This window comes from Nomascus leucogenys, chromosome X (assembly GCF_006542625.1).
Source record: "Nomascus leucogenys isolate Asia chromosome X, Asia_NLE_v1, whole genome shotgun sequence".
In the NCBI taxonomy this organism is placed as follows: Eukaryota; Metazoa; Chordata; class Mammalia; order Primates; family Hylobatidae; genus Nomascus; species Nomascus leucogenys.
Genome location: NC_044406.1, coordinates 30834760 through 30850953, shown reverse-complemented (window position 1 = coordinate 30850953; position 16194 = coordinate 30834760). Strand labels below are relative to the sequence as shown.

The window sequence follows — 16194 nt, the reverse complement described above, 5'->3', positions numbered from 1 at the left end:
AAGTGTATCTGAGTAATTTTGAATGCTTTCAATTTACAATGAATCACTTTGTAATTGATCTTGCTTTTCTTCATTCTGTTATTCTTTGTTAACTTGTCATAAAAGTCAGCTTTAATGCCAAAACCTCAACAAAGCCTTAAATTTCATTAATCCTTAAATAATCCAACAAAGCACAATTAATAGTTGTTAGCAATTTGAAACATTAAAATTCAAGGAAAACAAAGTGTTGTCTTTCTCAGTTTCTCTGTCTCTTCTTTATGTGTCCATTTACCCATTTATTATACTTCCCTGTGTTCTAATTTATATGTATTTTGTATGACTGCACAGTCATGCTAAAGCTCTTAAAATGAAAAGGTAAGTAAAAAATTAAAGTGTCCAAAACTTATGCTTGGTATACACTTTCTCATACAATACTATAACTTTTGTTTGATTATTTTCTATATAACTAAAACCTATTTTGTGTGCACTGTCTAACACTGTGTGATTTAATTGTGATTCTAGTTCTTTTGTGGTCATCTATTTCCTTTAAAGTCAATAGAAGTAACTTACCCAATAATTAAGGTGGTTTATCAGCCATTGCTTTCAACTGCTTTAGACAATTTATCATAATTCTGAATTGAAAAGAAGGCATGATATACTTTGGTGACTCAAGAATGAGCTTTTAAATTATAAATGCTTTCTTATTATATATTTGCTTTATAAAGTTGCATAAGAATTCCAAGTTACAAAGACAGTGAAGACCAAGGAGTGACATGTAAAATTTTAATTGGGTGGGAAAGTGTTTTCTATTTTAGAATGGGCATAACCTAATGCTGAACTAGTGAACTCTTTAGAAAAGCAATGAATTTTTTTCAACTCTTTGTGTGCAAAGACTATTAATCATATGGCTGTGAAATGGCTGGTGCTATCCTGCCAATAACATAGCTAAAATAATGTGTTTGATAAACTTATTTTGGTTATAAAATTGGTCACTGGTTAATTAAATTAATACATAGGTAGTTCTAAAACTACTGATTGATATAATAAGCACCTTTTTCTGTATAAAAAAAGGCAGTATTTTCACTGGAAAATAGAGTAGTATAAGACATATTGCCAACTTTAAGGATGGAAAATTCATTTAGAGTGACAAAGTATATATCTTTGAAAGCTAAGTAATATTATATTCCTGTCTATAAGAAAGCAGTGCAACACAAGCTGAGATACACATAAATGAGAATAGAAACTCCTGAAATAACAGGTCAATCCCACTCCCGTAATTTTTCCTATACCGCGAGGACTGCCTGAAAATTTTACTCAGAACACATAATGCAAGATAATAAGACTGACGTAAGAATAATCTAAATTCACCACAAGTTATAAACAAACCATCACTATTTTATTCAAAGTAATTATGAACTCTTAGTTCTTTACAATGTTATGAGTATAATGGTTAATATTGCTGTATACTGCCTAATAAGGTGGTTATGAACCACATGTGGCCACTGAGCTTTAGAAATTTGGCTACTCCAAGTTAAGATGTAGAAATAAGTGTAAAATATGTTTGGGTTTTGAAGAGAATATAAAAAGTGTAAAATATACATATTTTCATATTGATTATGAGTTTATATGATAATTTTGACAGCTCAGTGAAATCATTAAAATTAATTTTATCTGTTTTTTGTTTTTTACTATGGCAACTAGAATATTTATAATTACATATATGGCTTGTGTTATATTTCTATTGAGCTGCACTACTATAAAAGTTCTAATTGAATTTAGAGACAAGAACTTACAGTAAGGTTATAAAATTTTAAGAAAATGTCCGTGTGAAAAGGATTTTGTTCCTAAAATGTGACTGAATACATCCTCATCTAGTCTCTGCTTATAAACGTTTAGCATTACTTTAAAATCAGTGTTTTTTAAAAAATTGCAATCCTAATCAGATGTTCTTATATAAAACTAAAATGTAGGCTCCGAATAATTTCTGCCCAATGATTTTAGTTAATCACTTTGAAACTACACAAAATAAAACTACTCAAATTCTTAATCTTCATAATTTTTTTTAACAAAATGCACGGTAGTCCTTTATTGGAAAATCTAGACCCTACACGTTGAACTAAAGAAGTCTAAGTTTCCATTATCTTGGCTGAATAATTAGCTATTCATTTTTTGGTAGTCTCTCCCGAAGCTCTTTTTCCATCTTCCCCCTTTTTTGTGTTTACCTGGTGGTATCATGTTGCTTAGCATTTGGGCAGCAGTTAATGTACATACTCATTTAATGCTAACCAGTCAGGTCTTTTGAAATTTCTACATAGAAATTGTGTTATTTAAAATTCCATGTCACCAAAAAAGATCCTTGAAATGTCTGTTTTGGCTCTCAATTATTAGTCTTTTGTCCATTTATTTTTTCAGAAAATATTTACTTATGAATATTTACTATGTACCAGAAATGACTGTAGGTTGAACATGAGAAACTCAGCTCCATAGGATGGCTAGGGAACACATCCCACTGACTGTATCTGTTGTATGCCTTTTCTGTCTCCAAATAATTCCTGATTAAAAAAAAAAAACTCCACACTGTAAAGTAAATGCAAGGCTCTGATATCACTTTCTATATTGCCACAGATAAATTAATCATTAGTTTTGTTCTTCAGAATTATGTAACTCTACCAAACTGGAATCTAAAATCCTCCATGTTCACTATTACAATGTTATGATTTCATCAAATCCCATGGTAAAATAAAGACTCATTATATCAATAAGCAGTTATTTTATCCTTTAAAACCATAGATTTCAAAGGAGGAAGGGCTTGAATTGAGCCAGTGGATGATTAGGATTTTGAGAGGAAACAAATAAGACCCAAGATTTATAGAGCATGTATTTATATTGGATGGACGCATAGAACTTTGAGAGTAAATAATAGTCAACATTTATTAAGCTTTTATTATATACCAGACACCATTCTAACATATTTGATCTTAGTAACAGCCCTATGAGGTAGATACTCATCTTATCTCCATGTTATAAAGAAACTGAGGTTCAATAAGGATAAATAACTTGTCTAAGTTCCCTCAGCTAGTAAATGATACAGCCCAGATTCAATCTATGCATTTTCATACAGAAGTTTATGTTCTTCACTACAAGATGAAAAGTATTCTAAGGGCATTGAAGGAGGCATAACAGAAGATCACCAAATGGCCTGCAGAAAAAGGTCTATATTAGGAACATTTAAGGCTGGCAAGTCTTTGGGGCAAGATTAGGAGAAGCCTTGACTACTGTGCTGGAGGTTGGACTTTATTCTAATTATACTCAATAGATGCAGAAGGTTCTTCAGCAAATAAATAGCATAATGAAAGAAAGGTTTTTGAAACATAGTAAGCTGATCATTGGGCACAGGCTGGAACTGGTTTGACTGAAAAGAGATTTTACATCTGTTCAAAGCTTATTGCCTTAGTTTTGTGTAAGGATCAGGAATGATAGAGTCTCTGGGAATACAAAGCAAGTGGATCATAGCAAGTCATTTGACACTTACTTGATATTTATTAGACATTAGAGTGAGATGTTCAAAAATAGCATGACTTACGTTTTACGCCTGAACGACTGAGAGAAATGGTCTTCTATTAACAGAACTAGGGAAGTTAGTATTGTAAGCAGTTGGCGAGAAAGAGAATGTACTCCATACTACGAATGTCAAACTTCAAGTGAAAATTCAGCTGGCTATTGGAGAGTCTAAATGGGAATTCAAAAGTGAGATAACAGCTTAGTGTGAAGATTTGGAAGATATAAAAAAATTGTTAAATTCGTAGAAAATTGTATCTTAAATTAATAGAAGTTAAATTCATAGAGAGATGAGCTAGAGGAGAAGCAGTTGGAATAAAACAGGTAAATCTGACTGCAAATAGACCTATGTTCTTCTGACATCCAAGTACACAATAAAAGTTATTTTAAACATTATTTATCATTATGTATTCACAAAATCACATGGAACATAGTTGCTTTCATTAAATATTAGCAAATGTGAACAACCATTTAATAACATAAAATATCACCAAATTGATAATTGCATATTTATGATTCTAAGGGATGTTAATCTTTTTACTTTTACCATCATCTAAACAATGTATGATTTTAAAGTACAGTAATTGCTAATAATGCAGACGTTGAAACTTTAAGCATGTTTATAGCACTACCAATCTATACTGGTTCAAATAACTTATGATATTTCAAATGGCAAATGATCAGTAGGATTTAAAAACTGGTACCGTAATAGGTCACTTAAAATTATCTCATAAATCCTTTCAGGGTGTGTAGAAGTACCTAGAGGATATGTGGTTATTCATGTTGCATATGAGAATCATGTCATCATGAATAGCATTTGATTATTCACTTTTTCAGTAGTGACAGATTATTACCTTTAGATAGTTTTTCTTCTACACTTATTCGTATTGTTCACCAGAAGTTGCCATCTAATAAAAATTCAACCTCTGCCTGGTAATGTCACTGGATAAGGGTAGGTGGGGACCAAACTCGATGAATGTAATCGTCCTGGCAGAAGACATGGGGATCATTCCTGAATTGGTTTTACAAAAGTAAAAAGTTTTAGCTCTGAAAGAAAATCAGATTTCTGTATGTCATCTATGGGTTTTCAAAAGCTATCCTATATAAAATATGTTCTAGTGTTTTAATGGAAGGAAATATAGCATAAAGATCGAGAGAGTATCAATGTATTTTATTAACAGAATTTTAATCTAATAACTAAACCTTGCCCACTTTTTTGAATATATATTTGATTTTCCATGTCTTTTCACTTATCACTCCTTTTCAAGGGTTTTGTTTAGAAAGTCAAGAGATTTTAAAGTTTTTTGAGACTGCGGTCATTATGAATTCAAAAGTAAAGAAACTGATGTTTACAAGGTTGAAAAGCATAGATTCTTTATGTGAAATATATTAGGTTTATTCGTTTGAATTTGTTTGCATCACCAACAAAACTGTTCCTAAGGCAAGCTAATGGCATTGTTTGTCTTAGAAGAGCACGCCTGTCAATTTTGCTGTGCTATAAATGTCATTTAAAACATCTGAGCAGATTGCCAGGTAGGTTTTCTAAGGATAAGATGACAATTCTGCATTTCTACCTGAGGTTACTGTTGTTATTTGATGAATGAGGGAATTTCTGATGAGACGTATTTACCCAAATGTATTTATTTCAGAATATTTAAAATAAGATCAAATTTGACTTTAGAATATTAAAAATTAGCCCATTCAAATGTATCTGTAAATTGACTGTTGTTGATATCACCAAATGATGAATTGTACTATCTTGCATGTGTGTTTAGCTCTGGTGATGTTAAATGTTTCTCCTTATTTGCAACCTCAGGTACTTTTCCAGTTGTATTTCAAAACCCTTCATAAAACATAATATGGAAACCTAATGCATGTGATTAGTTTAGCAACAGGAGGTTGAATAAATGTATTTCTTTTGGTTTATGTTTCTAATAAAAAGTAATTTTGATTTAAATTAGCACTATCTTTTTTTTTAGGCCTCCATTCCTTTGAAGGAATTGGAGCAGTTTAACTCAGATATACAAAAATTGCTTGAACCACTGGAGGCTGAAATTCAGCAGGGGGTGAATCTGAAAGAGGAAGACTTCAATAAAGATATGGTAAATTGGTTGTGATAAAAGTGTGAATGAACTAGGAGTTGAAATAAATATTTGGAAAGAACTTAGATAACTCAAGTCTCCAACTGAATGTTCAGAACACATATTACACATTTTATGATTCTAATGATTTTTATAAATGCAGAATATTCTTGACCTTTTATTACAAATGCTGAATTACTATGGTATGGTAATATAGGAGCACTTACGGTTTCTAATAAATAGCCCAGCAATTTTCTTTTGACCTGTCCTACTTTTGAACTTATCAAGGGCAAAATGTAATTGGAAAAAAGAGTCAAATCATTAAATAAACTAAAAATTTAATAAAATACTCAACTATCATAGATTTTTGACATTTTGTATCAGCAATGTTTTTGATAGTATAACATTTATTTCAATGAAGAGAGAATAATGCATAATATGAACATTATTTATTATAATTTCCCACAAAGTTGTTTTACCAAATAGTTAATTAGTTAGTACATTATATGTCTAAAATGTGTATAAATTCATGCTGCTTATTTCATGGGAGTGAAGAAATATGACCATGTGGGCTCTTCCCAACCTCAGAATATTCTCCTTGAATCCCAACTAATTTCAAAATATCTACTACATTTCTCTCTGGCTTGAATATTTTTACATCACATCCTTATTAACTGACTTTTTTTCTTTCCTCATCCTCCTTTTCACAATTTTTTCCCCTCTTTCACTGCCATCACCTCTGTGGCATTCTTAACCTTTACAATTACAAGTGCTAGAGCCTTCTCAGACAATGCTTGAAAGTGACATCAGAAGACAATATGTAAATTTTAGGTAATAAGTGTGTAAAGCAATAGGAGAACTATTTCCACCAATCTTAGTTCCCACTTCCTGGAGCTGCCTCAGTCAATACTCCCCATTTATGGGGTTTGGTGGCCTTGCCAACTCAGCTTGTGGAAAGAAAGACAGAAGAGGCTTTCCAAGTTGCTGAGTTACAACAATCTCTACTTCAGGTCAAAGAAGAAACTAGAGGGCACCAAGATAGATGAAAAAAGTACTGATTACCTCTTGGGCTGACCCCAACTCTGCCCTAGAGTCCTCAACTGGTATAGGGAAAGTGGAGTGGGTTTTTTAATTTTTTTTTTTTTACCTCAGCCCTAGAAAATGCTACAGACTTTTACAACACATTTTAAAATAATTAAAGTCTCTTACAGACTATAAGTATATAATGTGTCTATATTATAATGAGTATATAATGTGTCTATATTATGCTGTACATTTCTTTAGATGATTGAGCAGCCTCTGACCAAAATAATCACATTCCCCCATACAAAATGAATAAGTCCTCAGTTGTGAGTTGAAGTTTATGCATTATAGATTTAAATATATAACATCTAATTCCTTGAATTGTAATACACACATACAAATACGTGTGACTTTTGACATTTATTATTTGTTTTCCTTATGTCTTCAGTGTACCTTGAGTACCATTACAATGTGAGACAACTTGATATAAAGTTTTCACATTCTGAGTTAAAGAACACTAAAGATGAAAAATCACATGGTCATGTATGCGACTATATTAGACCAGCATTTATTCAGAACATTTTATTTCTAAGTAAAGAAAATTAAGATATTGTTCTTGCAGTCTGAAGGAACAAAATACCCATTGAAAATGTTAAAATCCATTTTCCAATCCATGTTTTAATATTATTTGATTGTATTTAAAATTAACATGCATATATGACATATTTTAGAAATTATTTGATGGTAACTTAGCACATGATTTTTATTAATATCCTGATATTTCTCCTATTAATATTGGGCATTTAGGTTTCAGAAATGAAGCAGGAGTTATTAGGAATTAGTGTACATTTAAAACAAAATATTTTCATGTAGTTGTTAATATTTTCAGATTTGCTGTTATCTCAGTCACAAATACACATCTGTATTCCTTTATGGATCAGTTAACATTATAAATGATAACATTAGCTCATTTCTTTAATTTTTTAATTTCTACAACTACACTAAAAAAGCCAAAAGAATACTTTCAGAGTAACTCATGACTTGTCTGACATGATGAAGTACCACACTCCCCCATCTTTCTACAGGTGCCCCTAAAAATGTGTTCTTTACAACTAGATGGGAGGAAATTTATTTTAAAACCTACAGTACAAAATGTTAAAGAAAGGCTATGAGCACAGTATCTTATAATAACATTCCATGAAAGTTTTAAATTGGATTTTTTTGTGTGTTTAAATAACATGTCTTATTATCTCTTAACAATGTACAGCCTTTTAAAAACCAAAATGAAGACTGTACTTGTTGTTTTTAATCAGAATGAAGACAATGAGGGTACTGTAAAAGAATTGTTGCAAAGAGGAGACAACTTACAACAAAGAATCACAGATGAGAGAAAGCGAGAGGAAATAAAGATAAAACAGCAGCTGTTACAGACAAAACATAATGCTCTCAAGGTATTAGAGCTAAAATTATAATATACCTTGCCTGTGGTTTTTTTAATATATAGGGTAAAATATAATGTGCATTAATAAAATCTTCTTAAGACTCTTAGTCATCAGAAACTCACTTTTTCTGTGCAATGTGTGTGCTTTATTTAACATTTTTGAGTGGTATTTGATTTTGAAAGATGTGTTGCTTAAAAGTTATGGCTTTTTAAAGACATAGTTTTCTAACTAGTAATTGAACGAAGGAAATGCATTCATAGTACTTACACATTTAATTTTCTTATGTGCTTTATTTTTATCAGCTACTTTATATTGAAAAAAACCTGCCTAACTGCCAGAATAACCGATCTACATGTATCCATTATTCCTGCTTTCTTTACTTAATTGATTTTACTTGCATTAGGTCCAATTTTTTGGTAATTTTATACTTGTTTAATAAGCCCTAGATTCTTTTCATTTATTTATTTTTAAAATTTTATTATGCCTTTAAGAAAGTCACTCTTTGCAACTATCTACAAAAGTCAAATTTCATTTATATGGGAATCCTAAAAAATAATCTTAGTGTCCTTGAATAAGAACTGCTACTTTCATATTGAGCAGTGTAGTGTATGGCTTCAAGTCCCCACGTGACTCATCCGGATTGTGCAGGAAGAGCAGGATAAACTTAATTTTTCTATAATAATATCTAGGAAGTTCTTGAGACTAGACATGGGGAAAGTTTTGTGAAAGAAACTTTTTTTTTGTATATGCTTTGCAATAATCACTATTTGCATGCATGGCTGATTTTCTAATACTGTTAATTGCTGAGCTTTCCTTGTAAATCACTCTTTGGAGCTATGTAGTTATGAAGGTGGATCCACCTAGTAGGTAGATGGAGTCTGCTTTCTACATGCAAATAAGAGAATAAAACCTTTCCTCCTATAGTCAACCAAATAAACACTGCTGAGAATGTAATTACACAATATTGTGCCTGCAAGGAATCCACAAGGAAAGTCTAATTGGCTAGCAGGTGTTCTGAAGGTAACTGCTGATAAATATAGTAAACAGAAAAGGCCTCTTCCTTGAGGGAGTGCAAAAGCACACCAAAATGTGTCTAGAAAATCGGAACGCTATGTAACTCACACCCTTCCAACTGTGAGCAAGCTTTCAGAACTATCTACACTGGTCGTGTGATGGTTTGTGTCCTACTGAATAGCAGTGTTTAATGGTTATCTGGCATTCCTCTAAAGAAATCTACATGACATCTCTGAATATTTTACATATTATACATCACTTTGTGCTTAGGAAATGAAAGATGTTTCAGATTTATGACCACCAAACCCCTTCTCTTGGCAAGGATGTGAGTTATGTCACAAATAAGGCATGGCTCAACTCTAATTCACGTGGCTGTATCTTGTTACCTTTGAAAAAAGCAGCATTCGATCTGACTCATCAGAAGGTTTGAAAATTCAACATGAAACATAAAGTACAGCAAGTTTTAAATTCCGAATTTTAAACAAACTGGATAATGAAATGTAGTTCATTCTTGCAAATATAGGCTATAAGTGATTAATCAAAATCGTGAACCCTACTCGCCAAACCAATGTATACCAACATATTCAATAACTTTTTAAACCTGTCAAATAGTTCCAATTCTGGTCCTTATGAAATATTTTAGACAAGGTCAAAGCTTTCCAATGCAATGAATTTTTAGAAATTCTCTGATGTTTATTATTTTTTAGCTCGAATTAAACCTGTGAATAAAACCCTAATTGCTACTTTCTGTAGAAATGAAAGCTGCATGCAGAGCTTATGTTCCCATGAATTATAAAATGGCATTTTGACTAATTCTATTAATCACAGAAGATATTGGGTGTGCTCGTAAAGAGCATGATGACTGATTTCCCCCCATTGTTGATTTATTAAATTAGCCTTATCACATTGATTTGAAAGCATGCACTTGCTGTTTTCTTTTTTCAGATAGTTAATTGTTTTGCATTTAGAGCATGATTGGATATAGTAAGATAAATTTGGCTATGCAAGCCTTGGAAGGAGAAGCATTTGTCTAATATAATTTTTTATTATGTTCACAAATATACAAACAGTGGTGACACTTCTACACATACAGCTTGGAACAGTTTAGAGGACTACTAAAATGGCTTTATATTTCTAATCATAAAATATTAATGGCCTATGAAACTCTTATGTAGGCATTTCTAAAAACATGAATGTCTATTGGTTGAGTACATAAAGTTTTGTTGATGAGCCCCAAGGCTAAAGATACACATTTTAGAATTTTACCTATTTTAAGTCAAATACAAACTCAGTAGGTTTGTGGGTTTGTATCTAGTTAAGTCAATTGTATTCGTATATTAAACTCTTTCACATAAACTACACAACAATTAGCTCATTAAGAGTCAATTAAATGTGACAAAATTTTTAAGCACGTTTGAACATGCTAAGAGAAAATGCTTTAAGTGTGTTATTCAGGTTTCTTAGCTTCCTATACATGGGTCCTGCCTCATGAATACACAATTTAATTACGTCTTTGTATATTTTGCATTTAAATATGAATTTAACCTAAGTTGTACAAAAAGATGAGTAACGCAAATTATTTTGATAAATAACTGCAGCCAGAAGTGCACTATACATATATATTGATATTTTAATAATGTCTGCACCATGAACAGGATTTGAGGTCTCAAAGAAGAAAAAAGGCTCTAGAAATTTCTCATCAGTGGTATCAGTACAAGAGGCAGGCTGATGATCTCCTGAAATGCTTGGATGACATTGAAAAAAAATTAGCCAGCCTACCTGAACCCAGAGATGAAAGGAAAATAAAGGTAATGTTGTTTTAGAATGTCAATACCAGATTTTATTATACAGTTTAATTAACCTGTGAAGCTGATATTTAAAATGTTGATGTGCTTGTTTCTATTAACGTTCTCTTTGATTTGATGCATTTCCTTGTATTGTGTGTTGTTTTCAGTAAATGTATTGTATTAAGTGTTATTCAATTGACGTAATGTTGAATGAATAAAATGTTTTGCTTTTAGACTATGTAAAATGATTTAAGAAATGTCATGTGTTTTCTGGTAAAATTGTAATTGACTTTGTGTATCTTTGTTCCAGATGAACTAATGACTTATCGGTATATGGACGACTTCTTACTCATGTTAGCACATTCATTTCATCAGAGCATCTTCACACATCAGTGTTAAATCTCTATAGATTTACTTGCATATTGTCTGAATATGTTTTTTCTGTTATTATTTTACACTTTTTATTTTGCTTCATTCTCTGTTGAGTTCCTCAAACCTTTAAAAAGGAAATAAATAACTTACTCACTTACCCTCTAAATTATATTCTATATGGATGGTCCCTAATAAATAATGAGTTATCCCTCCAAATTGATTCAAATCCCAAGACACCAGAGGAATTTAGAAGAAAATGTTAGACTAATTTAAATATTTACTTAATTAGAATATCTAAAACCAAGCATTCAAAGGATAACTGAAATAATGTTTGGATTACTGAGCGAGGATGACAGTGATGCCTTTCATATTTGTAAATTTCAAAGGATGACAATAAAGGGACAACAGCCTTTGAAATTTCTGAGAGAAGTATTTGCTGCTCGCAAGTCGGTTGATGTGGTTAGCTAACTGCCCTGGGCCCTGTATTGGTTTTGCTCAATAGGAAATTGATCGGGAATTGCAGAAGAAGAAAGAGGAGCTGAATGCAGTGCGTAGGCAAGCTGAGGGCTTGTCTGAGGATGGGGCCGCAATGGCAGTGGAGCCAACTCAGATCCAGCTCAGCAAGCGCTGGCGGGAAATTGAGAGCAAATTTGCTCAGTTTCGAAGACTCAACTTTGCACAAATTGTGAGTTGTTACTGGCAAACCCACATATGTGTTTGCAACTACTACTCTATTAACAGAGGCCTACTAACAAAAAAGAGACAAAAAATCTGGGTGCAATTTTAAACTTCTAATGTACATTCTGAAAGTGAGTAGTTTGCCTCACTTTGGGCTTCTGTAACACTAGTGCTTAATTTTGCCAATTAAAGACACAAGAAATTAACAGATAACAGGGAAAACCCCGTATCAAAAATGAAAATACATCTTAATTTTTTTTGCTACATCATTTTTCATAACATTGGCAATGTTAATTTGTCAATTTATCATACATTCACTTTACTTCAATGTCTAATCCAAGAAATATGTATTGCTTTCCTGAGATCATCCCATGCTGATTTTACTTTCTTAATGTATACATGATAAATAATAAATATTTTGTGGTACATCTTACATCAACCTGCATAAGCCATTATCTCATTGACTTGAAGAATAATAACTTAGTCCTCACACCTGGTTTACGTACTTAATGGGTTACAATGATAATAAAAGAACTGGATGCCTAGTAAGATGGTTGGTAATTGATTGCAGATTGAACAATATCAGATAATGTTATTACTGAAATGTTACCAGCCAAAACAAAAAGGAGTGACTGCTCTTGTTTCAAACAACTGAATGGAAAGTGTATGGTTCTCTCTTTAAAAAGGCAATTCAGAATTGTTAGCTTGGTCTCACTTCTTTATTTGTAATAGGTATAAACCATAGAGGTTATCTGACAGGTACATTTTTGTTCCTATTATTAACGCTTGTAAGATGAATAGGAATGATCGACATCTGTAATTATAGAAGAAAGTACTCCTAACAAAACCAGGATGTCAAAGTCTGGAAACTAAGTCTTTATAGTTAAATTAGGCTGAATTATATGAATCAAACAGATACTCAACCATTTTGCCCTATGTAAATAACAACTGCATAGGGTTCAGCCCATGCATGAGACTTCTTGGGAACTTCTTCTGTGATATTGTCAGTTCCATTTAATTTGGTGTATATTTTTTAAATGTCAAAGGCAATTACCATAACTTTATTTTATAAACATATAAGGGAAGTATGTTGCATATTATTGTGACTTCTTTTAATACTTCAAGAAAATTCATAAATACACCGTTTTCTGTTAAATCTAATACCCTAAAGTTTAATAGCAGGGGAATATTCTGAGCAATTGGAAGAATACAAGAAATAGTGAAACTGTATTGCAGATGAAGTCTAATTCCACCTGGCTGAATGTTTCCGCCTATTATCCTTCATATTAGATGTTATGAATGTAATGTGTCCTAAATAACCTTACACTAACCAGCAAGCCTGTGTCTGCAGATGCAAAATGAAGCGAAAGATTAAGGCAATCAAAAAGAAAATTCTAGTAAAATAATTTCACCTCAATTTAATAGATCATTCAAGGGGAAGTCCTTTGCTTTGAATTATCTGACTACTAACTCATTTCTCCATTCCAATTTTCCCCAGGTCTTGACACACCCAATATGCAGGTTTAAAATTCGTTACAAACTAATCATGTTGCTAATGCTTTATGGCTAAATAGGCACAGGATCAAAAATCTCCATAAACCACTTACTTAAAATGCCATTATGTCCCTATTCCTAGTAGGCTGTCAACAAATATTTGTACAACGTAGTAATGACTGGTGAAATAAAGGAAGCATATGTGAACCAGTATATATTTTTTTAAAAATTGTAGTAAAATTCTAGGATATATTTTCCTCATAAACGATTTATTCTTAAATTTTATATATTAAAGATCCAAAATTCCGAATGTGAAGGGGGCTATTTCTGTCTTAACTCTTAATTATCCATGATAATAAAGTAATCACAATCTGTATGAAGAATAATCAATTTAATATTGCACTTATGTTTGGCATTGGATTTTAATTAGAAATGAAGGACAATTAGTGGATGATAAGTAGGTATATAGGTTGGGAGGTAGATAGATAGACAGTTGGATGTAGAAATATTCAAGACGTATCTTTATACTTTACCAATTGTCAGTGCATTTTAAAACTAATTTCTCTGTGGCCACTGATTAGAGTTATCTTTCCCAATTCTTATGCACTAGAGTCATTTGTGGTAGTCACAGTAAGCAGCTGAATGAAAAGTAGTATTTGATATAAACTTACAATGGCTCTGATGCAGCATATGCCATAGCTTCAGAATTTCTTACCTCCCCCTATATTCTCCTTCTCTAATTGTTTGATTTTTATTTTTCCTAACTGTCCCTTTTTGTTTTTTCTAGATATAAACTCTAGGCTTAAGGTTCATCTTTCATGTCTTTACAGCAACAAGTTGAAATAGTAAGTGGTACTCTTAAAGTGCTTAGTATATGAGAGCTGAGTGAGTTTAAAATGAAAAATTAATTTTCCTTATTTCACAAATAAAGACTCAGAGAAGTGCTAACCAGTGTAAAATTAAGGCATTTAGGGGACTCTGTCCATGTCAGAGCTATATACGGTAGTAATAAAGGTCAGAAAAGGATTGAGACTTTGTGGGAACAATCATGAGGCAGCGCCCAGCCACACAGGAATGCAGACCAAAGCATAGTAGAGGGTATCTGCAAATTGTGGTCCTCAGGGCAAACCTGGAGATGATAATGAAGAGTCAGGAGACTGGGAGGAAGCAGGTAAAAAATTTTACCAGATATTCACAATGAGAAAACTCCTGCCTTAGTTAAGAATTCCAAACATTTCTAATATATTTACTGTTGGTTTAGAAATTGGGTTCCTTAGTTAAGACCAAGCACGGACTGTAAACTGAGGAAAAGGGATATTCCTATAGGATGTATTATCACAGCAGTTTGGTCTAGTAAAATTAACTCCTGGATAAACAGCCTTGAATATGAATCCCAGTGACTTTGAGTGCTGTATGATCATGGATAAACTGAGTCTCATTTACTTCATCTGTACAATGGAGATAAGGATGTTTCTGAGGATTAAAGAAGGTAATATTTATCAAACACCTGCTGCGTTATGTAGGCTCAATGCGTGAAAGTTTTCTTCTTTTCCTTTCTGTATATACATTAACATTGGAAAATAGACATAATCTTTAATTTTTAAAATATTTTCATAATCATTAAGAGAATTAAGTATGCACCATTTGTTTAAAATGTTAAGAACAGATATCTCGTTCAGTGAAAATTTCAAATTCGATTCCATAATATATAAGCAGATACTTTTCTCTAGATTCACAGAATAAACACAGGAAATATCACACAAATCTGATGACTGCCAAGAAAGGGCATGATTTTCCATAAACAGCCCCACAGATCTCTATCTGGATTCTTTTACCTAAAGGCACTGGAAACTCCACAGTAGACAATTGTTTCTACTTTTTTATGCTTCATTGTAGCATTTGGAAAATAACCCAGAGCGCCCAGGCATTTGCAAACACAAAGTTATATAATGAAGATACCACTACAACCCCCAAGGCTCATGTGAAACTCCTAAGGAAGATAAACTTACAAGCTAAAATTATGATTCTTATGGAAAAAAATTATAAGCAATGTTCTCAGGTGCCAAATGTTAAAAGGAGAATGTATACCTGAAGAAAATAGAGATAAGAGGATAATCACCAAAGGATATTAAGTAATTTTTAATGTACAAAAATAAAAATTTAATGGATTTTTTTCCAGTAAGAATAGGCCATTATATAAAGTGAAGACGAAGATTTGAAAAAACAAAGTCTAGAAATGCAAATATAATTAATCGCTCAGACATCTGCATGAAATAAGTTTCAAGTTGAAAAAATGGGGATTATGGGTAAGAGACAATATTTCATATTAATGAAATTTAATAAAATGGAATAAATTTAAATTTTAATGAATCCTCAAATTCAATGAAGGTCAACCAATGTGGAAAAAATAAAAACAAGTCTACCAGCTAGCTCTGAATGAAACTCAGAGCATAAATAACCAAAAAGGTATCATAAAGGTTAGTAAAGACAAAAGAACATTTACAGGGTGACAATATTGACTGCAGACTTTTCATCAACAATAGATTTTAGAAGACAGTGGAATAATATCTTCAAAATGCTAGGCACATTTTCAAATACCCGGTAAAATATGATTCAAGAATTAAGGCAAAATATTTTCAGACATACAGTTAGTTTCACCTACACAAAAACTAAGAATTTCTTGGCTATAGATTTTTATTAAATAATTACTAAGCAATATACTTGTGTAAAATAAAATGAAACTAGAAGGAAGGAGACAGCTATGTA

At 32.0% G+C, this 16194-nt stretch overlaps 1 protein-coding gene across 1 annotated transcript in view; it reads left to right on the top strand.

Annotated features, from left to right (window-relative positions):
* Positions 1–16194, top strand: part of DMD (dystrophin) — a 1770560-nt gene that overhangs the window by 499666 nt on the left and 1254700 nt on the right. The window contains exons 36-39 of the mRNA XM_030807549.1: positions 5517–5639; positions 7955–8092; positions 10753–10905; positions 11759–11941. Coding sequence (XP_030663409.1) covers positions 5517–5639; positions 7955–8092; positions 10753–10905; positions 11759–11941 — 597 coding nt within the window. The remainder of the gene's footprint in view (positions 1–5516; positions 5640–7954; positions 8093–10752; positions 10906–11758; positions 11942–16194) is intronic.